Genomic DNA, 26,487 nt, shown 5'->3' with positions numbered 1-26,487 from the left:
TACTAAATAAAGTGCTGTTCTAAGACAAGAAAAAGACCATCATATGCACAAGGCCCTGGGTTTGATCCCCCATACCACAAGCAAACAAAGAAACAAACAACAACAACAAAAAAAAAAAAACAGTAAAAGATCATCGTTTCAACAGATGTATTGGAAAGACACAAGCAAGCTTTTTACAGAAGAAGAAATACAAATAATCACTAAGTACACTAATAATCAAATAAATATTGAACAGAAAAAAATGTTATTTTCACTTACCACTGTTAGTTTTAAAAAGGAACAATAGTCAATATACTTAGGGCTTGGAGAAAGACTTTTGATGCAGTAATTTCATCCCAGGGAATTGACCCTGTGAGGACTCACCAGATGGTCTGGCAGAGCTCTGGTGGTACAAGGCGGTTGAATGAACGAGCCAGAACTGTACCCTGGTGGAGGCAAAGTCTGAGAGATATTGACAAGTAAAGCCAGAGAGCAATGGATCTTTGCTGCCCCAATCTCTCTTTCCATGTGTGTGTGTCTCTCTCTTTGTCTCTTCTCTTTCTCTGTCTCTCTCTCTCTCTTTTTTTTTTCTTTTCTTAGCACCAGGGATTGAACCCAGGGGTGCTTAACCACTGAGCTATACCCCCAGCCCCCTTTTTAAATGTTTTATTTTGAGACAGGGTCTCGCTAAGTTGCTTAGGGCCTTTCTAGGTTGCTGAGGCTGGCTTTGAACTTGTGATCCTCCTGCTTCCTCCTCCTGAGCCCCTGGGATTATAGGCCTGCGCCACCCCGCCTGGCCCAATATCTCTTTAAGAAGCAGATGGACTATTTGTGTGTTTGGATAATTCTGTAGTAGATTTTTGACTTTCTTTTTGTCATAGATTTTTAAAGTCGTTCTGCTTTTATAATAAAACCTGACAAGGGGCTGGGGATGTGGCTCAAGCGGTAGCGCACTCGCCTGGCGTGCAGTGCGGCCCGGGCTCGATCCTCAGCACCACATACCAACAAAGATGTTGTGTCCGCTGATAACTAAAAAATAAATATTGAAAAAATTCTCTCTCTCTCTCTCTCTCTCTCTCTCTCTCTCTCTCTCTCTCTCTCTCTCTTCTCTCACTCTATCTTAAAAAAAAAAACTGACAAAATCTGCCCGTTGAGATGGGGTGACTTGCCCAAGGTTGACAGCTTGTCAGGACAGAAGGAGCTGGGTCTCCTGATGCCCAGGTTGCTGGTGCTCCTGCAGAGTCCCCTCTTCTTACTGAGCATAGCCTCTTAGCCAAAGGGGGCCACAAATGCCCCCAAATTTGCCACTGGCAGCCACCTGTCAGCTTGCAGAACACCCAGATCCCAGGCACAGGCAGCTGGGAGGAGCTCATGCCAAGGCCGAGTGTAGTGAGCCCCGGGGAAGGGGGTGCTGCAGTCTCAGTGGTGCCTGGACTGCTCAGCGCCTGCTGAGCAGTGGTGCCAGCTGCCCGTGTGCCTCGTGCTGGTGTCAGTGGGCTCTGGAGGGACCCCTGCAACCCATGAGAAGGGACCAGGCCAGGGATTCACCCCCAACCTCAGGCTGCTCCTGCATTCACCACACTGGGAAACCTCACACCGCTGACAGGAAGGGCTGGTGGGGGGAGCTAGGCGTGAAGGAGATGTAGGAAGGGGAGGCAGCAGGCAGACACAACTCTTCCGGGACATAATATCAGCTTCTGTTTAAAGTGCCTTGTCATTCACTTACCCTCCCACTTCCTCAGCTGACCTTGAGGATCATTTATCTCAGGGAAGAACAAGAGTAACTGTTACTGTTCCATTTAGAGAAGGAGAAGCTGAGGCACGGGAGGAGGTTGAGCCATCTGCCTGGTGGCAGAGCTGGGACCTGTGGACAAAGAATAAGAGGCGGGGGTCAGCCGGGGCGGCTCTTCTGCTCCTGCCACATGGCCTTCTGTCTTCTCTTCTGGGTCAACAACACCCACCCTCAGCCTGTGAGTGCTCCTGCCCACCAACGCCCTGGTTGCTAAGCCTGACCTATGGTTGATTCACTCCTGCACTCCCACAATCTGGCCAAGTGCTTGGTATACAGCAGGGGCTCAACAAGGTTGCTGAATCAGTGGAGTGACCAGAGGAATTCTGAGTCCATCTCAGTCATCCGAGAGCTCACCCTGACGTTAGGCCATCCTTGCCCCCACCTGAGAGTCTTCTCCCGTACTGTGACGTGGGTGTGAAGTCGTCACTAGGTCCTGAAGCCACCTGGCTAGGTGAGGGGCTCTATCAATTTTATTTTCAGAAGTGAGAGGCTAGAGGACCAGCAGCCAGTGTTGCCGGGGAGATCCAGAGGGAGAGAAGGCGGGGAAGTGGAGGAAGGGCCCACAGTCTGCTCCGAGTCTTTCTATTGGTGTCACCAGCTTTGACACCTCTAGTTATTTGCTTTGGCCATGAGCAGTCTCTTAAGGACAGGGACCTTGCCTCTTGCTCCTGTCCCCAGGTGCACAGGAATGAAAGAATGACAGTAAGCTCCTGCCATGGCTTGCCGTAACAGAAATCAGAAGCCCAGGACTGGAGCCACAGTGTAGGCCACACCGCCAACTCCCTTGCTTAGAGACCTGGACGTGGACGACTCCATCAAGGGTACAGAGGGAACCAGGACAGATCCGGGTAGGAGGCGTGAGCTGGTTTTCCGAGATCAGATCAGTCAAAGCAAGGCCAGCTGCCTTGGCTTGTTTCGGGAATCACAGGGACCCTGTTGGGAGCCACCGACATGCACTAGAACCCCCACACTGATTATCCCAGAATCTCCATCACCAAGGGGAGAGGCCTGATGCTCTCCTAATGACATCACACCTATAGCAAGGATCCTTGAGGCTACTTAACGGTGAAATAATTATATGTGCCCAGAACTGGGAGAGCAAGCGTTTCTGCAGAGCAGCCCATGATGCTCTTAAACAAGGTTTCACTATAAACTGAAGGTGGGGTAGGGAGAGGCAAGATTTCCAAGCCAGGACTCCACGTTTTAATGCCACCTTTTATGTTTTGGCACCTTCCCAGCTGTGTGTCTCTACTGCTGTAGAGACATATTAAAACAACATTAAAGGAGATTAAAAGAGTAACAATTGTCATCCATAATCATATTGCTATAACTAAATTGTACGCACATGCATGCGTCTCCTTGTTTAATGACGCCCGTGATACATCAATGCATTATCATCAGTAGCAATTAAACAATCAAGAAGGACACGCTGCAGTCAGTAAAAGTGTCCAGTCCATGCCAGACACACCCGTTCCCTTCTCTCCGGAAGTTAACACAGTTGTCAGCTTAGTGGCTGACAATTACAGTGTATCTTTCCAGAACTTTTCTGAGTTCACATCTAAATATACACAGGTAGCTACCCAGTGTGCAAACACACAGTGTTTATTTCAAACATTAACAGGATCATAGTATGTGTTGTTCTAGAACTTGCTACTTCTCCCCTTCCTAGGTCTTAGAGATCTTTCCAGGATACTACAGAGATCTACTTCCACATTTGTAAATAGCTACATAGTTTTTTATAGAATGGAAACATCCTAATTTTTTTTAAAAAAAGTAGTCACCATTAAGGATATTTAGGTTGTTTCTGATTTTTCAATGTTCCAAAAAAAGGACTACATGTAGCCTCATCTTGCTTTAGGCTCCTGCCTCCTTCCCAAGGCTGATCAATCTTTTTATTCTCGTCAGCAGAGAGTCCTGTGGGGGAACATCAGCTCCACGAGGGCAGAGGTTTTGCTTTATCCCCAGTGCCCATAACCATGCCTCGCTCAGCACATGTTCACAAGAAATGTTTGTCGAATGAATAATTGACTGGCAAGACAAAGACGAAGCTGCAAATCATTTTAGCAATTACTGCTTGCCTAATTCTACATTTTGCAAAGTGTTTCAACTCCCTCCCTAGACCCATTCAATGCTCAGAACTGCTTGTGAGGTCGGCAGATCCTGCACTGTCATCGCCCCTGACCTCCTGATGAATCCTGGCCTGAAGTCAGGGTTTAGGAGTCGGAAGACAAAGGTCCAAAGCCTTGTGCTGTCATTTCTCTGTGTGTCTTTGGAGAATGCACTTAACTTCCATGAGCCCCAATTTTTTAACTTATAAAACAAAGACACACATACCTCCCCTTGAAGGGTTTTATGACAGTTACTGTGATTGGCCATGCAAAGTCCCCATACACAGCAAGCACTCGGTAAGTGATGGTTCCCTTTTGTCCCTTCCTTGGTATATTCTTTCTGCCTGTCCAGGGTAAGCCACCCATTCCCTACTTGTCATGTACCTACCAATGACAAAATGCCCTACTGTTTTCTCTAAAGGACTCCTGGCAAACTTACAGGAGTTTCCTGGGGTGAGGTGCAGGAAATATTTGCCTGTCTTATTTAAATATGACATCAGCACCATTTTCCTGAGTATTTTATATTTGAACACTTATCACATTAAATTATATGGGGCTGACTAGTTCCCCAACTAATTCTTGAGGGAGAGAATCATGATTGACTAACTTTGTTAAACGTGGGTCCACTGCAAGTTTCCTTATAAATAGTAAATGCTCAGTATGGGTAGGATAAAGAAATGATCCCCAAAGAGCGTGAAAGTCTGGTCCTGTGCTTCTAGACTTCTGAGGGACAGGCTGACATGCTCTGCTCTCAAGAGCCTTCCGGAACCAGGCTGCCCGTCCAGTGGCTGGTAGAAGGAACAGACCCCTTCTCTGCCCAGTGCTGGGTTGATGCTTTAGCCTGCCTGCTCCTCAGTCAAACCTACCCCCAGCCGTGCTTCTGCTGGGCTGCTAGTACATCTTTCCTTTTCCCTTTGGAATTGCAAGACTTGCCCATTTCTACTCCCTTTAAATAATTTGAAAGTCAAAAATAATCAATACACTCCAGTAGAGACTGGGGAGTTAAACTGGGATGCCCTCACAGCAGCGAAAGGAAGACATTTCCCGCGATACCTGAGACTGTGTGCACTTAAGGGCCTACAGGGAGGTCTTCTACTGGACTCTGAGCTCCCTGAGGGCTGGTATCATAGGATTTGTCATTATCGAACCCCCAAAGCCAACAGAATGCTTGGCACCCACAGGGGTGTGTTTTGGGGATAAGGATATTGCTGTCTAGTCAGTTTTCTTTTTATTTTCATGCCACACAATCACTATAACTCAATATACTTGTATTCTTACCAAATTTAAAATTCTTGTGTTTTTTATGAGTAGGTCTTTTACAGGCCTTTTGGGTGGAATCTTAACCAACTTTTATAGCATGGTTTTTACGACAACATACTCAATGCCAGATAACGACTAGAAAGAAACTTTGGGAATTTGTGTGAAAGTTAAGGTTTTCTATTGTCCTGCCCTGCCTTAGTTTGGATTCCTTCCCCGACCCCACAACCATCTCTGTTCCATTCAGTCCTGGGGAATGAATCAAGGAGTGCTCTACCACTGAGCTACATCCCCAGCCCTTTTCATTAAAAAAAAAAAAAAAAAAGTTGTTGATAGACTTTTTTTTTTTTTTTAATTTATATGTGGTGCTGAGAACCGACCCCAGGACTTCACACATGCCAGGCAAGTGTGCTAACGCTGAGCCCCAGCCCCCGCCCTCAGCCCTTTTCATTTTTGAGGTGAAGTCTCACTAAGTTGTCCAGGCTGGCCTCAAAGTTGCCATCCTCCTGACTCTGCCTCCCAGGAACTGAGGTTAGGTCTGAGCCACACTTCACAGCTCGGCACAGAGCTTAGCGGTTCTCCAAGGGACCCTCACCCCTGTCGGAAATGCAGGACGTCCCATTGAACATATCAGAGGAATAACCCAATCTGGAAGATTGTGGGTCCCAACAGCATCTTAAAATGGCATCACTCTTTGAAGGATGCAGCCCCCTTAGATTTAACTGGACTGGAGTGAAGGGGCCCTGCCGCTCTCCCTCTCCACAGGGCGTGGTGTGGGCAGTCTGTCTTAGCTCAGCCTGTTATGCTTTGAGCTCAGTCTTTTTCTTCTCCATCTCTCTGGTTGGCCTTTTACTACAGTATCTAAGATTCCGTCCCTTATTTTTCTCTATGAAGGTATGATCATTTACTGTAAAATGCTTTAAAAGTCTTGAATCCAGTGAGTTTTCATAGTTGCAAACACCCTTATAACCATTACCCAAATCAGGATAGAGAGCATCTCTGGAAGGCTAAAAGGCTCCTTCTGGCCCTCTCCAGTCACCCCTCTCCAGGATGCGGTCCTATCTCTAGATGAGATTTGCCTGCTCTGAACTCATAAAAACAGAACCACAAAGCCTGTTCCTTGCCTTTCATTTTTTTTTCCTGGAACAACTATAACAAAAATCATTAATAATAACAATAATGAAAACGTATAGCCATAATCTAATTTCTTTTCTTTTCCAAGATGTTCAAAGTTAACATTCTAAAATGTTTGGCAGTGGTGGCTTCTGGGTAGAAGGAATTTGGGTTATTGTTACCGACTTCTTTATAGAGTCTGGTATAATATAAACAAATGCACATGATTTTGTAATAACAAAGGGAAAAAGGTTTGTGGAGGGACGTGGCTCTTGTGGGGAAGTGAAGAAGTGAGGTTCGGAAGGGGCCTGATGGGGGAGCCTTGGCCTTCTTGAAGCCTGGAGAACACTCATCCTTGGTAAGCTCTTGCTGGTGGTGGTGACTGAGGCGGGACTCGGCATACTATGTCAAACTCACTGACCTCTCAAGCCATTTCCTATCTGGATTCTTGTTTGTCTCTTTGGACATGGAACCATTTGACTAAAGGATTCCTCCTCCCTCAAATTCTTCCCTTGGACCTTTTTTGGAGAGAAAGCACCATCTAAGGATAAAATCCTAAGTTATTATTAGTTATATCATAAATGTCTAAGTGAAAAATATTATGAAATCATGAAACACAGACACACACAGACACACACACACACTTTAAACCTTTGATCCCACATTTGAGTTTTAGTGGTCTCTGTAAGACAATAACTATGAAGTGAAAGTCACAACTGTAGGTCACAGCTGTACACCACGGTCTCTGAACCCCACCTGACTACAGATAGCGCCAGCCCCTCTTCTGTTTCCTCAATGGCTTGTGATACAGACGAAGAAGGAAGGAGGAGGAGAGCCACATAAAGCAGAGGAAGTCTAGAACCCTGAAGTGATGGTCACAGGAACCCTTAGAACATGAAAAAGAGAAGACAATATGACAATTTCACAACAGAACGCAAGGCCTCCCTCCGCTGGCTAAATGGTCCCGCATGTGGTCATCTACAAAGTGGGGAGGCTTGAAGTGGGCCCCCTGGGCGGTGCCAGGGCTCGTCACAAACTGGCTGAGTGGTGGGCAAGTTGTGCAATCCACTGACCCCATTTCTGTCTCTGTACCATGGGGTAATCATGGTGGGGTCCACCTCCCAGAGCTGGTGGGGGAGGTGGCTAGAGGGAAGCGTGGGCCATTTTCCACCTACTAACCGTCCACTGTCTCTTGTGGACGGGGGATAAGTGCTCTGAAGAGGAAGTGAGATCCAGGCTCTGTATCCTAGGATCATTTTCTTATGTGGGCACTACGGAGCTCCCCACCCTGTGGGCTGTTGCTTCCTCAGTGGGGAAAAGGTGGTATTTGATTAGGAAATTAGAGGAGGGGGGAAGACAGGAAAAGCTGTTGAGGTCCTGCAGCCCTGGGTGGAATCCTGACTCTCCCAGTGTGTTTGACCTTGGGTGAATTCCTTAACATCTCAAAGCCTCAGTTTTCTCACGTGGAAAATGGGGACAGTCTTAAATGGATTCAATGGACTGCATCTGTAGATTGTGCTGGGAGGACTGAGTGAGATAATCCTTGTAATAGGTGCTTAGCACAGCACCTGGGACAGGAGCCATCAGTGATAGAAATGGATTTCCTCTCATGCCAGATGCCCTGGCAGCAGGCAAGAAATGAAATAGGCTCTGTCTTCTTTCTGGCACACCTGAGCAGCTTTTTCATGAGAGCTCAGAGAAAGGGGCAGAAATATGGAGCTCTGCTGTTCACACCACCAGAATACAGCTTTCCATCGCACTGCGAGTGGACCAGATGGATCACCTGGATGAGAAAATGCCACAGAGGGGCCAGGTGTGGCCAAGCCCATTGCGGGCAGAGACACATGGTTGGCTTTGCCATCGGCATCCACTCCTGCTTGGTCTGCTGCGCATGTTCAGACACCTCCCCAGGCAGCCAGGCCCAGAGGCCCCACCACAAGGAAGGGGGACCAGGTGTTTTTTTGTTTTGTTTTAGCAACAACAGGATCTTTTTCTCTCTCCTCTTACCGCTCCATCCCCCCTCCCCAGCTCATCTCTGCAGATGCCTGAGAGCTTGTCAGGGACAGAGCAGGGACACACAGACTGCATTCCTCCATCTCTACAAAACCTTCCCCCAAGCCTGGGAACTGATTGGGCCAGGGCTTTGCTGAACAGAATGCCAATAGGTTTTGCTGGAACTGGGGTGCCAACCTGGACAGGTTTTGGTTTCAGTCTAATGTTCTATACCCATGGGTGGGGCAGGAGGGAGGCACTATTTTTAAGAAATAGTGTCTCTTCCCCCTCCTGATCCTCTTTGGGGACACCCTTTCCCAACCCCTTCCGCCCCAATTTCCCTTCTCAACTCCTATGCCTCTGAACAAGTAGTCTCCTGTTTTAGGGTAAAGTTAGTGAATTCTCATTTCTTCTTCTTTTTTTGTTTAGTTTTCTAGTTGTAGATGGTCATAATACCTTTATTTTGTTTATTTATTTAAGCGTTTATTTATTTATTATTTTTTTAGGTGTAGATGGACACAACACAATGCCTTTATTTTTAGTGGTGCTGAGGATTAAACACTTGAGAGGCAAGTGCTATACTGCTGAGCCGCAACTTCAGCCCAGTGGGATTCTCATTTCTGATGCTTTAGTTGGCTCTACCTGATGCCCCCTCCCGCCCTCTGCCTCCCCGCCCTTCTTAAACTGAGTCCCTCTCTTGGTTCTGGTCTTTTAAAGAGGGGATACCTTGTGCACATCTGAAATCCTGACTTTATTTCCCTGGGGCCTGCCTAGCTCCAGCCCTTGTAGGGGAACTAAAGTGGGCTGGAGCTAGAACCATCTGACTTGTAAGCGGCTGGGGTGGGGGAGGGCAGCGAGCTGCGCAAGGAAGCAGAGATTCCCTCAGGCGGCTTGTCGTCTGGAGCCCAGGACCCCAGGTGAGAGGCCTCTGCTACTCTCCCAGACGCCTCAGTGAGTGTATGCTGAGCTCCCAAAGTTCATTTTTAATTTATGACATCAGTTTAGGGACGGTTTGAACCTCTAAACCTCCTTTTACAAAACCAAAACCTCTGTCACAGCGGAATATTGTCTCTTTGGTCCCTAGAAAAGGGTCAATTGGGAAACCACTTTGCAGAGGGGACCTGCTGTCCTTCACCACAGAGTTTCTCCTACCTTACCTTTTCGTGGAGATGAAATTGGACCCCAAGGTATTTGTTATAGGACGTAGCTGGTCTCAAAGTGGTTTCGATTAGGACTTTATAAAGTTACATCAAAACGACCAAATATGTACTTGCAAGGGATATTAGAGGCTCCCCCGAAGACATTCATAAATCCCCACAAACATCCATACACACACAGTATAGTACAAATGCATATCTAGAATGGTGTACAACACATAAGTGTCCAATAAAACAGGTTAGATAAATAATATAACAATAAAGGAGGTAGATGTATATATTAAAACCGTAGTTTGAGACCATAGGATCCATTTTGTATGTTAAATGGCATATAATAAAACCAGATCCTATACATTATAGAACATTTATGTGAAACGAAATGCCCTCTTCTGAAATATCCAAGGTGCTGTGCGGGAGCTTCCTCCAGCCTGGAGCTGGCTCAGTACATGGTGCCGCAAAGGATGAAAAGCAGCCACCACCACCGTCTCTCCTGTCTCCCCGTGTTGATGCTGTGACTCCATTCCTTGCCCTATCCCAGCTCCCCAGAAGCCCACCTGTCTTTCAGGTGGATGAAGATTCCAGAAGACTTTATTGGGTTAACTGCGGAACAGATTATCTCTTACAGGGGTCAGATTCCAAACTGGGGGTAGTCACAGTGCTATAAATGACACTATGAGGGCAGGCTACTTTAAGTCCTGTGTGGCGGGCCTTTGGTCCCTGGCTCAGAAACCTAAGTGTTGTGTCTCAGACATACAAAACAAGGTAACAAGCCATTTTCCAAAATAGGCATTTAGGGACAATTTGGAAATAGAAACGAATTTTTAAATGCAAGACCCAGAACCCTCTGGGGGCCTTTTAAGCTGCGGTTGGAAAGGCAGTTAGGGGATGGTGGATGGGCTACCGGGAGACAATTCAAAGCACAGCAAAATGCACACTTAGAAATTTGATATTAACTGTGCTGCCACGTGTAAAGCAGCTTAATAATAATTGCCGCATGTGTGTTTACTCTTTCAATGCAGGAGAAATAAGAGCGACAGTTGGACAGAAAAGTTACACTAAAGAGTGACACCATTTAAAAGGGGAAATATTTCAGTGTCGATGTTGACTTACTAGCAACCTAAAACGGTCGGTGGGAATTGATCTTTCTCTAGAAGCAGAACCTCAGGATCATTTGGAAGATAGGAAGGGTGTTAAAGGAGGGCTGTTTTCGAAGGGAATGCGCAGCGCAATTCCTCAGAACCGCCCAGGACCCCAAGACTCTTGGCGACCCCTAGTTCTTCAGTGCAAGGCCTGGGCGCAGCCGCAGCCCGCGCCGAGGTTCGCGGCCCCGGGACGTGCCGCGGCGCTAGCAGCTTTTATTTGCAATCTCTTTAACTCGGCATTTCTGCTTCTCTTCCCCTCGAGCGCCCTGCCGCGGAGTGTTAGACAAGCCCTGTCGTCTGTGGGCTCTCACCTCAGAGTCAATATTATCTCAGATGGGCACAATAGACTGGAATGAAAAGCTAATATTGAACCAATGCGGTCCCTGCCCGCGCAGCGCCAATGCCACCCTTTGTTGCATAGCCCCGGCGGGCAGCCGGCAGCCAGGCTAAGCAGAGGGTGGCAGGGGTCGGGCCTCCTCGGGTCCCCGCTGGGGGAAGGGGTTCACTTTGGGTCCCCTGCGCAGGCTGCTGCAGGCCCGCATAGGTCCCCTTGGGCCCCAGTTGTGGCCTCTTCCCGCCCCGGGAAGGGCGAGGAAGCGAGGCCCGGCTAGAAGCGGGACACCCTGCACTTCCCTTTATTCAGACGCCTAGGAGATGCAAATAGGGGCACCAGGAGTAGTGTATTCAATCACTGGCTCCAGGGGCCCTGGACAGTGAGTGTGGTGTGGTGGCCAGATTAGGGCTCCTTACCTCTCCTAGGAGGCTGGGCTGCAGGGTCACTTGTATTTAAAACCTCCAGGACTGCAGGGGTGAGGGGGGTCTTCGTGTGTGTGTGTGTGTGTGTGTGTGTGTGTGTGTGTGAGAGAGAGAGAGAGAGAGAGAGAGAGAGAGAGAGAGAGAGAGAGAGAGAGAACCCAGCCCCTGTCCATTCAGGGCTCTGGGCTCCACCAAGCAGGATGGATGAATAGGGGAGACCAGGGGGTTGCTCCTTACTCACATTTTTCTACCTCCAGCACTAACACCATGCTCTGGCTACATCAGGAGTTTCAGGATCACTTTGAATTCCTCACACAAGTGACATGGGTACACTGGGCACATGGAATCTCAGCAGTGGGCAGGCAGTACTGCCCTGCCTTCGCTTCAGCTCATAAGTGGTGGCCAGGTAACCAATGGCCCTCCAGTGCTAAATCCTGGGCTTGAGTGAGCCAGAGGCGACCTGGGGAAAAAGAAGGCAGGAGGCAGGGCCTGGAAAGCAGCCTGGAGGTCAATGGTGGGTGACGGCCTGTGAGGCAAGAGTTGCCGTGATGTAGGAGGTATACGGCCTCCTGGATGTGGGGTTCCAGGATGGTTTGGGCACAGACAACGAGGGCCATGGCTCTTCCCTGCCTTTTCTACTTAGCTTGAGTGCAGGTGCATGGAGACTGGGTGGGGAGGATAGGTGGAGCTGTCCCAGGGTTCCTCTTGGAGTGACCACTGCATCTATAACCAGGAGTTGGAATATAGCCAGGGACTTTGTTCAAGGTCCCTGAGCTTCAGTTTTCTTACCCAGAAAATGGGTACTACTGCTCCTTTCCTAATTTATCACACCAGACTTCGAGGTTCAGGGAGATTATGGGTGGGAGCACACATATTTAAAGCTCAAATTCCATGTAGGTGAGAGGAACTGTTAAGTGTTTTTTTTTTTTTAAGTCTTCTGAGCATCCTCCCTAATGTTCAAGGAGATCTCTTCCCTCCTCCAAAAAGAAGCCCTCTTTCCTCTTTTCCTCACAAGGCCATGACCCCCTTTCTGAACTCAGCCAAGCCCTTGGAGAAATTGGGGAGGTACTAAAAGAAGAGAGGATCAAGTCCCCTGAGAGGGGCTACTGGGTGTCTGCTTTGAAAGTTACAGGTTGGAAGGTGAATTGCTGCACTAAAGCAAGTCTAGGAGCCAAAGAAGGTGAGGACAGAACTCCAAGTTAGGAGGCTGGGCCGCAGTGGTGGAGAGCCCTCTTGAACTAAAGGATGAGAAAGCCTGCAGAGGGTGAAGCGCTGGGTTCCCAGCCCTGTACCGCCTGTAGGGACTCCAGCTGCACCCTGGCTCTGGAGGTACTCAAGTGACCAGATGGAGATGGAGCTTTGAGGGCGATTGCTGGGGTGGTTGGAGTGCCACATTTCCCCACACGCGCGCGCGCACACACACACACACACACACACACACACACACACACACACACAGCTCCTGGGAGACTGCAAGGGAGACTGCAAGGGAGAGTTGTCTTCTCTGACGGGGCCCAAGGGTGTCGGTTTTCCCTTGTTTCTGCGTCCGGTCTGTCTTCCCTTGCTTGTCCTTGCTCCGTATTAGGCTTTCGTTTGCAGGCAGCTGAGGGAGAAAGAAACTGGGACCTCCCTTTGATTCGATTTCTTTACTTTCAATATTGAATCAGTTCAGCGCAGGTCGACACATGGACGAGTTTTGACGCGATGAAGAAAGTAAAACCCGACGGCGCTGCGTGCGCCTGCTGGCGGGAGAGCGGAATTCGGTGCGCAAACGTTGGGTCTCAAAACGGATCATCTCCCGAGACCGTACGCTCACAGGTTCCCCCGCGCAGAGGCCAGGACTAGGGTCAAGACTGTCCTGCCAGGGCTCGGACCCCCAGGTCGGCGCTCCTAGCTTACAGTAAAGCCGAGGGCGGCACTTCATATCACGCGGGTTTCCAGCAAACCCTAAATAGATTCCTGGATGTCACCTCACCGGAGGAATCAGGAAGGAACCGGGAAGGATGGGGATCCACGCACTCTAGGAGGCAGGGACGAGGCATCTGAACCCTATCTCAGAAGTCCATTTTTGTCCTTGGAATGTGTCGCTGGTGATCAGTCGCCACTTCCCCAATAGCCAAGGACCTTCGGTCTGGGGCGTCCTCCGCCAGCCGCAAGGGGGCGCGAATCTGGGAGAGCTGCACTCGGAAACCCCAGCTCTACCCCAGTCAGGGCTCCGGCAGAGGGTCCTGGCCCATTCTCGGAGCCACCGTGGTTGGACCGGGTGATCTGAGACCTCAGGCAATGAGTTGTGGACGCCTTTGCGCGATAGCTGGCCATCTCCTTGGTTCAGGGGGTCTGAACCAAGGAGAAGAACCTGTCCTCTCCTCCCTGTCCCTTTCGGAAGGGAAGTCTAACTCCTAATGAAGCTGGAATTCCAGCGCGGATGAACTCTGGAGCAGAGCTGGAGCTGATAGATGGAGGAGGGACGCATTTCCAAGTGGTTATCTCTTCTTTAGCTAATGAGCCTCTTTAGTCTTTCTTCTCTGGCTTGGATTTCGGTCTCTGCGAGATGTTTGTAATGGGGGTAATTCTGTCGCCCCGCGCACCCGCTCCGAGACTGCGAGGGTATCGTTCCTGCGCGGGTCCCTCGCCACTAGGCGCCGCTGCGCGCACACCGATCGAGGACTTGGGCTGCCGCGCCCGCCTTTCAAGAGGCCTCTGGGGAGGACGCCAGAAAGGGATTTGCCGTAATAATTTTTTAAAAAAAATGTTTTAAAGGTATTAATTCCACTTTTTGTTCCACAACACTGTCCTATGCATTCAGAGAGATCAAGGTGACTGGGAATCACAGTAAGTTGGAGGACTTCTTAGCCGGTCCCCAGGCCTCCCCATCACCGGACACCTTTTGCATGTCTTGGGCCAGGAAGGGGTTCACCCTTCGCTGTTATCGGCGCTTCCCTCGCGTCGCTGCCGTCGCACAGTAAGGACTTATGACTCTGGCCCACTGGGAGGATCCATACCGGGGCGACCCTGTCACAGAGGGAGAACTTCGGGTGGGCCTGATAGAACAAGGCCATGGCCTAACAATAACCAAAATTCGGTGAAAGCTAAGCCTACCTATTCCTCTCCACAACCGTCAAAATATTGATATTTCCTTTTTACAGATGGACAACCAGAACTCAAGAAGGTGGTCCAACAGGTAGTGACCCCAGATAGCCCCCAAGCACCTTAAGTGTATAGGCTGTGCACCCACTCCAGATAATGCTCAGACCTAGAAGGAAGCAGGTAAGGGAGAGAGACCGGGGTTTGCTCCTTTGCAGCACAGGGGCCTTACAGAAACTCAGAGCAAATGGTTATGAACCCCCACCTCCACCCCCACCCCCAGGAATCACTGTCCTTTGATGCCTCCAGAGAGCCAGGAATACAGGCTTCCCTCACCCTAACAACTCCTGAGAGTTGAGAGCCTTTGAGAGAGTATGGAGGAGCTTGGCAGAGTGTGAGACCAGCATCAGTGCATTCATACATCTTTATTGTTCACAGTCAGTGAAGCCCAACAACAAGCCCTGGTGGTGGGTAGGTAATAACAGCAACATCCAGTTCAGGTGATTTTATTAAAGTTCATTTGTGCCGGACACTGAACACTTTGCTTATCAAACAAGTCCAAGGGACAAGGTACTATTATTTATTCCCATTTGAGAGAAAAGAAAACAGAGGCACAAAGAGGTTAGGTAACTTGCCCAAGGTCACACAGTTAAGCTGTGAATGCATTTGGGCTTATTATTATACCTTAATAATAAGGTATAATTACATATGGTAAAATTACACTGTACTGTACAATTCTGTGAGTTTTGAAAAATAGTGGTGTAAGTACCATCGCATTCATAAAGTAAAACAATTCTACCCGCCGCCCCCCCCCAAAAAAAATTCCAGCTTCATTACTACCCTTTACTACCTTCCAGACAGTACTGGCTGTATTTTTACTTATGACAAAATGTCTGGAGAGGTTATAGTGTTGCCCAAGGTCGTTCAGTAAGTGACAGATCCGGGTCAGATCCTTAGCATGTGTCTGCTAGGCCAGCTGCCTGAAGAGCGTAGATTCCAGAGTCTAGAGTTAGGCGACGGCTTGGGGCACACACGCAGAAGGGAGGAAGCCCCGCTGCACGCATAGGTTTTGTGTGTTGTTTTGTTTATAAACCGGACGCCCACTTCTTTAACAGCGGAGAAACAAAGCCCAGGGGCGCATTTTACCACGAGTAAAGTGAAAGGCAGCTTTATGGACTAAGAGCTCAGGGTCTGAGCCCAGACCTGAGCTCCCAGCGCCCTGGCGCACCTCGGCCGGCCCATGCGATTAATGAGTGACTCTGCTAGTTAATTCCCCCGCACGTCGGGGCCGAGCTGCAAACCTTCCCGGGAGCCTCAGGTCGGGCGCATGAATTAGCATAGATTACCCAGCTTCCAGGGCTTCCGCACCGCCCCTGACTCACCGGAAACGCACTACTTCTTCCAGGGGGCCCGGAGCTGGGCTTAGGGTTAGCGGCGCTTGGGGAGGAGGCATGACTTGCTTCCTTCTAAAAGGCGGTCACTAGACATCGCTGCTCCCTCACTCTTGCCCACCTGCCCACCAGCCAGAACACTTGGGGTTACCCTATCCCTAAAGGGCAGTTTGCAAGAGGCGGGTGGGCTTCGGAGGATGTCACAGGACAGAAGACAGAACAGTTTGGCCCCTGCTCCAGCCAAATGTCCCCCATTGGGCATGAGGCTAAGGGGCCCAGCCTTCAGTCTGTCACTCACTTAAGACATTCTCCCAGGGTCCTGGCCCAAAAGGTGAAAGGTTAAGAAAGTACCAAATAAACTTGAAGCACTTAGGGCTGAAATTTTTAAATGATGGAAACACCTTCCATAGCATACACTATTGGGGTCTCACCCAATCTCTCAGACAGGACTACATTCCCTTTGCTCGCAAGGTCAATGGCTTTTATACTTCCAACCAAGATCACTAGTGCTAGCTGTGCAACAAATGACCATTCCATGCCCCATGGCCTGGGCAATACTTTAGTGACCCTGCTTTGGAGCTTCAGAGTCTCAGGCCTAGTGTGGCGGCCTGGTCTAGATTTCCTACAAGGATCACACAGAGAAGGTGCCCCCCTCCTTCTCTCCCTCTCTTGCTTGCTTGCCACAGGATCCAGGATCCACAGTTTACCCAAATTGGATGTCTCCAGCTTCAGATACCTCAGGACTGATCCCTGGCTCCACTGGAGCTGCTGCCTAGGCACAGCTCAAAGACCTCTACCCTTCACCGTGGCTTTAGGCTCCCTGCCAGTGAGGGCTTGGTGGGGCTATTTCCATAGCTTGGTGGAGGGAAGGACTTCTGAGGTGGTTTTGGTTTTGGTTTTTGGTTCAAGTCTGAGGAGTGTGTAGCTTTTGAATATACCCCTATCCCAAGATCCAATGCCCAGAATCTTTAAACTTGGAAAAGGTGTGTGTGTTGGGGGGGGGGGCGGGGTTGACAAAGCAAGCCAGTATAGAAAAGACAAAGGGTACAAACTGGGCCAGGACTGGGATCTGGAGCTGGTGATGCAGATTTTTGAAGCCTGAAATAATAGGAGGAAATTTTTCCCATCATGAAGGCAAAGATGAGGCCTACACCTGTGTGTGTGTGTGTGTGTGTGTGTGTGTGTGGACATGCATGCACATGATCTCTGTGGACTTCCTACTAATCTGTTTAAAGCCCCAACAACACCAGAAAAACACCTCTCTCCCAACGCCTCTTTTTCCTTGAAGATTTCTCTCTTGGAGGAGTTTCTGGACAATTCCCTCAGCAAGCACAACACTATAGGTGAAATAAAGTTCAGAAATTGACACAGCCAAGGGAAGTCAGATGCAGTCGGGAGAGGTAAAGAGGAAGGAAGGGAAGGAAGTAGCTGAGGAATCTGGGGGCATGTCCTAAGACCCAGATCCTTGGCTGAATCTGGTGGCATTGCAGCCTCCTTCTTGAGGACTTCACTTCTCCCCCATCCTGAAGGATTTCTAGGTTTCACGGAAACCAACCTAGTCTTCAAACAGGCATTTCTTTCTCCTTAAGATAAATGACATGGGCCTGGGAGTAATAGATTTAAAGGATGCCAGGATTTTTTTTTTTATCATTAATTGTAAACGTGCAAAATACCTGCTGGTACTTCACTTTAGAAGAATGTAATTGGTAAAAGGGTGGGGGAGGAAAAAAGAGGCGGCTGATGAATAGATAATAGATCTTTAACCACCAATAAACAGAGAGCAGCGCCAGCAGCCTGGGGGATGTGATCATAATTATGCCGCTACGCGAGCCAATAGGGACAAGAGAACTGGGCCCTAAAATCATCCCAAAACCGAAGGCAAGCTCGAAAATGCGGACACGGTCTGGGACCGGAGACACCATCCACAGTCCTTAGTTGCTAGTTCTGGTTTTGCACAGCAACCCAGCTCAGGGACAACAGATGGCAGAATAATAATAGAAATAATAATAATAGCAGCAATAATAACAATGTCAGCACTAATAAAAATAATTCCGGCAACAGAACGGTAGTAATAGCACCGCACCAACTGCTCCCTAACCTTGGTACCCCGGTCCCGGATATCTCAGAAGGAGTCGTTTTTTGGGGGGGAAAGGAGGTGCGCGCTTTTCCAGGCTGAAAAAAACTAGAGGCTGTGGTTTGACAGCGGCGGGGAGGTGGAATCGCACAGCCCGGGAATGGTTAGAGGCTCCAGTCTCAACTTGCAAACGAACCAACCGGGTCAAGGATCGCGAACGCGCGGACCCCGGAACCTCGAAGCTTACGGGTGGTTAGAAGGGTGGGAGGACACTCTCCATCCCCCACCCCAGCCTAAGAAACCGCCGGGATTTTGCTGGGGGTGGGGATTGCTATAACCGAAAGGCGCCTTCAGTCCTCGCCCGGAACCAGTCTCCGCCCGCTTACCCTCGCCGTGCTCCCGGGGCGATCCCAGCTCCCCAGACGCAGAGCCGCCGGGTGCAGCTGCGGTGGAGCGCTGAGCGCGAGCAATCTGCCTGTCGGTCGTTCCTACAAGCTCCAGTGCAGCAGGCTCGGGATCCAGGGGGCTGCAGTGGAGGCGGTGCGGGCCCGGGACTCTGCAGGGACCCGGGTGCCCCGGAGGGAGTGGTGGTGGTGGAGGAGGAGGCGGTGGCTGAGGGGGAGGAGGTTGGAAAAGAGGAGGAGGAAGAAGAGGAGGAGGAGAAGAAGGAGGAAGAGGAGGAGGAGAGGAAACCGGAGGAAGAGGAGGAGGCGAAAGAGGAGGAGAGAAGCCTCAGCGGGCGCCGGGGGAGCGAGTGAGCTTGGAGAGCCGGGCGAAGGCACGAAGAGGTCGAGGGACCGGGCGGGCGGCAGGAGGCACGGCCGGGGCAGCGGCGCCGACTCCGTTCCACTCTCGGCCCAGATCCAGGCCTCCGGGTTCCCAGGCGCTCGCCTCCCTCTGACGCACTTTAAAGAGTCTCCCCCCTTCCACCTCAGGGCGAGTAATAGCGACCAATCATCAAGCCATTTACCAGGCTTCGGAGGAAGCTGTTTATGTGATCCCCGCACTAATTAGGCTCATGAACTAACAAATCGTTTGCACAACTTGTGAAGAAGCGAACACTTCCATGGATTGTCCTTGGACTTAGGGCGCCCTGCCCGCCTTTTGGAGAGGAGAGAAAACTTTTTTTTTTGCCTCCCCCAAGAAACTTTCCCCCCCTCTCCTCCCTGCTTCTAACTCCGATCCCCCCCCTCCACGCCATCTCGCCAAAAAAAAAAAAAAAAAAATCACCCCAATCCACGCCTGCAAATTCTTCTGGAAGGATTTTCCCCCTCTCTCCAGGTTGGGCGCGTTTGGTGCAAGATTCTCGGGATCTTCGGCTTTGCTTCTCCTTCCCCTCCCCCTCCTTTCCTTTTTCCTTTCCTTTTTTTCTTCCTTTCCTACCCCCACCCCCACCCCAAACAAACGAGTCCCCAATTCTCGTCGGTCCTCGCCGCGAGCACCGGGCGGCGGAGGCAGCGTGCCACGGTCGCCGGGAGCAGGGAGCCTGGGGCGCCCGCTCCTCGGCGCAGCATGTTCCAGCCGGCGCCCAAGCGCTGTTTCACCATCGAGTCGCTGGTGGCCAAGGACAGTCCCCTGCCCGCCTCGCGATCCGAGGACCCCATCCGTCCTGCAGCGCTCAGCTACGCCAACTCCAGCCCCATAAATCCGTTCCTCAACGGCTTCCATTCGGCCGCCGCCGCCGCAGCCGCGGGCAGGGGCGTCTACTCCAACCCGGACTTAGTGTTCGCCGAAGCGGTCTCGCACCCGCCCAACCCCGCGGTGCCAGTGCACCCGGTGCCGCCACCGCACGCCCTGGCCGCCCACCCCTTGCCCTCCTCGCACTCGCCACACCCCCTCTTCGCCTCGCAGCAGCGGGACCCGTCCACCTTCTACCCCTGGCTCATCCACCGTTACCGATATCTGGGCCATCGATTCCAAGGTACGTGCCACGTCGCGGGACTGCGGCGCGCGGCTCCCGCCGCATCCCTCACTGCGCCCGGCCTGCTCCCGGTGGGCACTTAGCAAGGCCTGGGCGGAGGTTCCACCGGCTCTCCGGCCCACGCGCCCGGTTTGAAAACTGGGCAGCGAAGGGCGGCGGCGAGGGTGTTGATCCCCGCTCTCCCAAACTATGGCTGGTTTGGGGTTCTGGCCCGCCCGCCGCTTGACCTTTTGAGAAGGGGCGCGGACAGAGTTGTCCCCGTGTGCGCTTGAGTCTGGCTACGCCAGAGCAGCCTGCTAGGCGTGCCCGTCGCCAGGGAGCCCAGAAACCGCTATGTCTTTAGACTCGCGGTCCCCTTGGTCCGAGGGCCACGGACAGGGCCGCCAGGTTCACCTACGACTGCGTTCTATTCTGTTCACCACCATTCCACGCCCCTTCATCCCAGACCCGCGACTTCAGTCTTCGACCCTTCTACCCAGAACAGGGGACTCTTGTGACCCCGGAGCAAAGTGTGTTTCCCCCTGCTTTTTGGAGGCCCAGCGAGGGGCGGAAACCCGAGCGGGTAGCAACCTCCGGGGCTCGGCTCTCTCGCAGCGACCTGCTTAATTGGGGCGCGGAGCGGCCCCGGCGGGAAAGCAGGTTCGGTCTGGTTTTTGTTTTTCTTTCTTTCAAAAGAAATGAACCAGGTCGAAAGACGGCCTGGGAGGGAAAGATCTGTTTGGGTGTCTTCGTTTCTCGCTATTTAAAAATTTTGTTTTTCTCTAGTTGGGGGTTGGGAGGAAAGTTAAAACTTCGGAAAAAGCGGCGAATAATTAGTTTGCCGATTGGAGTCGGATCCAGTTCATAATAGACCGACCTCAGGCGGCAGCCGATCAATACTCAGAGCCTTGTCTGTCCATTAACCCTTTACATTCCCTCCAGAGTCTGGAATTGGGTAGATGTCACACCCCTCCCCAGAGTTTAAAAAAACAAAAACAAAAAAGCAATCCAAACCAAACCAAAGAACTTTTTGCCCTTACTCCTGATCAGAATTTGCCTCCATTCCCGCCCGGACTGTCGGTCTGTTTTCTTTGTTTGTTTGTTTGTTTGTTTGTTTTGGTGAATTGATTTCCTACTCAAATGAGTGAACCCAAAACATTGGATTTCCTCTCAAAGTTCAGGGCTTCCCTTCTCCATTCTCTGCCAGCTGCCCTCTTGGTCGCCCCAACAGATCTGGAGCAACCAGGATCTTCCCGGGCCGCAGACCGTCCTGGCTGGTGCCGGCAAATCGTAACCCCTGGGTTTCGATCCCATCGCTCAAGTCTCTCCCAGTTCTTTGGAGCCGGGGACCACCGGAGTCAGGTCATCGGGAGGCAGCGGCGGTAGAAACCGGGCACACCAGCCTTGAGATTCTTGTCGCAGTCCGGCTACAACGACTCTCCTGGCCTCGGTACTTTCTCCGAGGCATAGCAAGACAAAAATAAAAAAATTGAATAAGTCCGCGAGAAAATTCAGGATAGCGGTCCGCTGCCTCTCCACACTGAGGTCAAAGTTTTCTGAGAGGCTAGAAAGAAGAGAGATTTCTGTGGGTGGTGGGCACCAATCTCTCGGCCGGTCTCTGCTGCCCCCTCCTCTGCCTCGGACGCCAGGAATTGGAGTGTGAGGCCCGCGGCTCCCGGGCGGCTGCGGAAGCCCGCCACGGTCCGGAGCTGGGGACTGGCCCCACTCGGGCAGCTTCTGGTTGTGTGCGGCACAGGTGGATCCCCGGCTGTCCCGGGCTTGGCAGCTAAGCCGGCTTCCCTCTCGCGCTCCTGGGGAGGGCCACCAGCATCCGCAGGTCTAGAGCCGCAGACTAGGTGGAGGCCTTGAGCGCTCTGCCCCGTCAGCCCGGCTCGGGAGAAGCGCGCGACTCTGACCAGAGCCGCCACCTAATGGCACTTCTGCTGTGCCCCCTGCAGGGAACGACACAAGCCCAGAGAGTTTCCTTTTGCACAACGCGTTGGCCCGAAAGCCGAAAAGGATCCGAACCGCCTTCTCCCCGTCCCAGCTTCTAAGGCTGGAACACGCCTTCGAGAAGAATCACTACGTGGTGGGCGCGGAAAGGAAGCAGCTGGCTCACAGCCTCAGCCTTACGGAAACTCAGGTGAGAGCAGCCAGGAGCCAGGACGTCCCGTCTAGGCAGAGGCCCCCTCATCCCAATATAAGGACCCTGGTAGCTGGCACCCAGCACACCCACAAGTGCTGAGCTCCGACAGGGCCTTTGCAAAGGGCCCTGTGGTTCCTTTCAAGCCAGGGCTCTGGATTTATAACTTCCCAGTTGCCCAGCTTCCCTCGGCTCCAGCAAGGAGGCTCTAAGAGTCTAAGCGCTGAGTTGCTCCTTCTGCCTAGCTGTACAGGCCTTGAAGCCTCTGGCTAGATACCTCTATAGTTTTGATGAGACTTTTGGTAAGAGTCATGGGGTGCAGGATGAGGGAAAGTGAAGCGGCCTGTCTGGGTGATTGAGGCTCAAGGTTGGAGAGGTAGAGAGCCGGTTAAGGGAGAGTTCTGAGCGACTCAAGGCCCAAGGCTCTCATCATAAGCCCCAGTTACTCTTCTCAAGGAAGGAGAGTCTTGGAAGCTGGAGGCCAAGAGTGCTGGGTGCAATCGAAATCAGAGAAATTGAATTTGAAGATTGCAAAGAGGGCCTGGGGGATAGGCCCTTCTGCTCAGCAGGGTCCCGAGGCCAGCCTGGCTTGGGCTTGTCCCAAGGCGGGGAGGGGGCTTGGGGCTACTGTAGGCGCTACTGTACGGGGAGCCCCAGGGCGGGGTCAAAGTTCCCAACAAACAGTAACATTTTCGAGCAGATTAAGTTGTAACACTTTTTCTGGGAAGCGCAAAAAGGTCGAGGCTTTTGTTTTTAAAGCGGTTCCCCCTGGACAAAACTGAAGAGGGCCTCGCGGGTTTGTGCGGGGCGGGCACAAGGCGCGGCCCGGCTGATTTCTCCTGGACAGGCGAGGCGGCGGTGGTCTTTGTCCGCCTCGCTGCCACGCTGCCTGGAGTCTTTGTGTGCGTGTCAAGCCCCGAGCGCACCGACGCGCGCCTTGGGCGAGCGCCGGGGGAGAAATGAACCGTCCTCCCCCTCAATTAGCAAACTCAAAGCAAATTAAACTCAGCCTTGTTCCCGCTCAGCTTTTCCATGGGGCACTTTGGGGGACTGCGGCATTCGGGGAGAGCAAGCGGACCCGTGGTGTCTTAAGGGAGAGAGTGGGCGCGGGACCTCGAGGGCACTGCTCTGATATACTCCCAGGCATGTGGAAGGTGCGGCAGTCACGTATTTCTAACCAGGACCCACTGCGGGAAGCTTGGACAAGGGCTACTGTTTAGTCTGGTTGCGGGTGGGGACCCAACACCCAGTTTTCCCACGGGGCCATCGAATCTCAGCTGACTCCAACCTCATTGGTCTCCGGACCTCTAGCAGTTGCTCTGGAGAGGCCGGGCTGCCTGCTCTGTCTGCCTTGGTGGGAAGTGATGTGGCCCAATCTGAGGTTGACCCCTGGCCTGTTCTGGGCTGGATAGGAGGGAGGAATATGGGGACTCTCTCTTTCCCCTTCCTCTTTGTCAGTTTCTCTTACTTCCCTCTATTCCGCAGTCTTTCTCGAGCTTTCACTTTTGAACCCCATTTCCTGGCTGGAAAGGCAAGGCTGGGTTAGTCCTCAGTCCCTTCTCCCCACTGTTCCTTGGCTTGCTCCATCTCAGCCCACTTTTGCTCACCTGCAGGGTCACTCAGCAAGGAGGCAGTGGCTGAGGCACATCCTGATCTTCTACCCAGGGCCCAGCGCCTTACAGATGAGGCTCTATATTTAGGCTATGAAAGACCCGCAGAAAATGGAAAGCATATTGGGCCCTCGGGGAAGTTGCTGCCTGGACTGAGGTCTTCTTGCACTCACTTGTTGGAGGGAGTTAGGGACATAACTCTTTTAAATTTCTCCTACTTATTATTTTATAGGGGTTCTTGTTCTTTGCAGTTTGCTCTCAGAGGGAAGTGGGTACCTGGGCAGGGCCAGGCAAGAAGGAGTTCAGTGTGCTGTGGGCAGTGGGGCCCTGGGGAAGGGCTCTCTAGGGGGGATTCAGAAGGGCAGGGAGCCAGGCTTCCCACTCATCACTGGGGACCCTGCTTCCCGAGGGGAGGCCCTGGGCGGCCAGCCTTTAGGTATGCATTTGAAAGACTGGACTCTCAGTCTTGCACCGGGAGCCCTCTGGGGAAGGGATCAGGCACTTGGTACCAGGATGCTGCTAAGGACCTAATGCACAGCACCTGCTTCTGCCCCTACAGGTAAAAGTATGGTTTCAGAACCGAAGGACGAAGTTCAAAAGGCAGAAGCTGGAGGAAGAAGGCTCAGATTCGCAACAAAAGAAAAAAGGGACACACCATATTAACCGGTGGAGAATTGCCACCAAGCAAGCAAGTCCGGAGGAAATAGACGTGACCTCAGACGATTAAAAACACAAACCCAAACCCACAGAAATGGACAACATGGAGTAAAACAGAGACAGGGAGAGGAGGGGAAGAAGGAAAAAAAAAAACCCTACAAAACAAAAACAAACCGCGCACACATTCACCGAGAAAGGGAGAGGGGATCAGAGAGCTACGGCAGGCTTCGAAGACTTTGGACAGCGAGGGCGCTGGGTCCCAATCCGAGACCACGCCAGGATGGCAGAGGATCCAGGCTCCTACATCAACTTGCAACCTTCGTCTAAAGAGGCAGCTGAGTGAGTGAGAGAGACAGAGAGAGGAAGAGAGAGGGAGGGAGAGGGAGAGAGAGAGAGGGAGAGAGGGGGAGAGGGAGAGAAAGAAGGAGATCTCCAGATCCAAATGTGGTAGAGCTGAAGGCGCACTCTGACAAGGAGAGCTGTCAGTCAATCGCCAAACAGGGAGACAAGATGATTGGCAGGTATTCCGTTTATCACAGTCCACTTAAAAAATGATGATAATAATAATTTTTTAACAACCAACCCAACCAGGCACAGGACTTTTAATTTTGCACTTCGCAGTTTTCCCCCAGTCTTTAAAAATAATTAGTTATAACAAGCGAAATTCCATATCTAGCCCCATCCCACACCTGTTTCAAAAACTTGAATTGCATGTAGCAGTTGTTGGGCGAATGGTGTCTAAAGACAAAATGAATTGTAATTTTATTTTCCTTTTAAAGACAGGTTCTGTGTGTTTTTTATTTTTATTTTTTCTGAGAAATGTGCAGTCTGTAAACACTTTTTGATACCTTCTGATGTCAAAGTGATTGTGAAAGCTAAATGAAGTAGGCTCAGCGATAGTGGTCCTCTTACAGAGAAACGGGGAGCAGGATGGGGATGGGGTGGTAAGGGAGGGTGCCCACCAGAAGAATCAGGATTTGTGCTAGGGGAAAATAAAACATAAATTAATTCTATTTCTTGGACATTCCCTTTTCTTACATTCTGAGGCTCAAAACCACCAAGTTAACTTTTCCTTGTAGTGGTTGGAGAAATTGGCTGAGTTCAACCATTCACTGTAAGGGCCGTTCAAAACTTTAAATCTATGTATTGCAAAAATGGAAGGACTGTAGTTAGCGGGGATGATGTTAGTGTGGCCAAGGACATGTGGCAAGTTTTCAAGCACTGAGTTTCTCTTCCAAGACCATAGACTTACTAAAGAGAGCGACAAATGCTTCCTTAATGTCTTCTATACCAGAATGTAAATATTTTTGTGTTTTGTGTTAATTTGTTAGAATTCTAACACACTATATACTTCCAAGAAGTATGTCAATGTCAATATTTTGTCAATAAAGATTTATCAATATGCCCTCAGAGTAGTTGTCTTGGGAAACTGAATTGGATCTTTACAAAAAAGTACCTCTATGATTTGAGTGTGGTCCTTTCCCAAATGGGCTCAAGAAATCCTGGCTCCCCACCTGCAAATTGGCCGTGTTGTTGGCTTCCGGCGACATTTTAAAGAGAGATGAAAGTAGAGAAGGGAGTTGATTAGGATAACTAAAGTCTTTTAGAAAAAGAGAAAAAGTTTTTTTGTTTTTTTTTTTCAAGCAGACTTTTGCCTGTAGGTTGCATGCCCTACTGGAGGGGGTTCCGTTTGAACTTCAGATCCAAAATTGGCACTTATCTTTACCTCTGTTTTTTTTTTAATTAAAACATAGAATTATGACTTGAAGAACATTCTCCCAGTATTGGGAAAAACACTTAGCAGAATCAGAATCCTGGGACTTCTAAACTTGGTTTCTGACTTCAAAACCCCTTAAGTACAAGTCTCCCCCACCCCCTCTCCCTTCTTTCCTTCCTTCCTTCCATTCTTTCCTCTCTCCCTGGCCCCAATCTGCCAAAGGTGATGGGATGAACCCAAAGGCCTCAGGAACCTTATAAGGCAAGCATTCTGAGAAACCTCCAACTCTTAATTTTAACATTCAAGAAAAAGTTGTAACCATTCTTGGAGGAAACTTAGCTTTTCCCTTCCTCCTTCCCCCTTCTGGGGGTATGAGGTTGTTTTTGCATGCTTCATTTGCTTCTTATCCTGATAGGCTGCATTAATCAGTTTTATTTCCATTGATAGAGAAACCTCGTCTGTTCTGTTCGAGCTACAAAGCGTCCTGCGAGCTTTTGTGAAAGTGCAAATCAGTTTAAGCAATTATCATACCAGGAATATGAAGGGGAAAGAGGAGGCCCTGCCCAGTGGTCTCCTTTAATCTCTTAATCCATGGATCCAGGGGGGCTGCCTGGA

The 26,487-nt window shown here is 50.7% G+C and overlaps 1 protein-coding gene and 1 long non-coding RNA gene across 6 annotated transcripts in view; one reads left to right on the top strand and one right to left on the bottom strand.

Moving 5' to 3' along the window:
• The window catches only part of LOC120885416 (uncharacterized), a 45,196-nt gene extending 26,799 nt beyond the window's left edge, over positions 1–18,397 (bottom strand). For 3 of the 4 annotated variants that reach the window (XR_013436397.1, XR_013436410.1, XR_013436372.1), the window contains exons 1-2: positions 18,232–18,397; positions 364–1,843 (exon numbers count right to left, since the gene is read on the bottom strand). This is a non-coding gene — a long non-coding RNA (uncharacterized LOC120885416). Of the gene's footprint in view, positions 1–363; positions 1,844–11,537; positions 18,211–18,231 lie in introns of those variants that run through there. The other variant, XR_013436380.1, reaches the window with a different exon arrangement.
• A 155-nt stretch (positions 18,398–18,552) lies between these two features.
• On the top strand, positions 18,553–25,565 carry Emx2 (empty spiracles homeobox 2). Of its 2 annotated transcripts, XM_005320709.5 has the most exons (3): positions 19,038–19,766; positions 21,704–21,888; positions 24,058–25,565. In XM_005320709.5, the coding sequence occupies exons 1-3, from the start codon at positions 19,358–19,360 to the stop codon at positions 24,223–24,225; spliced, it is 762 nt and encodes a 253-aa protein (XP_005320766.1). In that variant the 5' UTR covers positions 19,038–19,357; the 3' UTR covers positions 24,226–25,565. The 2 variants fall into 2 exon arrangements, with proteins under 2 accessions (XP_005320767.1, XP_005320766.1); XM_005320710.5 differs by lacking the exon at positions 21,704–21,888 and having other exon boundaries at positions 18,553–19,766.
• Positions 25,566–26,487: the final 922 nt, after the last annotated feature.

Source organism: Ictidomys tridecemlineatus, chromosome 1 (genome assembly GCF_052094955.1).
Source record: "Ictidomys tridecemlineatus isolate mIctTri1 chromosome 1, mIctTri1.hap1, whole genome shotgun sequence".
Classification (NCBI taxonomy): domain Eukaryota; kingdom Metazoa; phylum Chordata; class Mammalia; order Rodentia; family Sciuridae; genus Ictidomys; species Ictidomys tridecemlineatus.
This window is presented reverse-complemented; position numbering and strand designations above follow the sequence as displayed.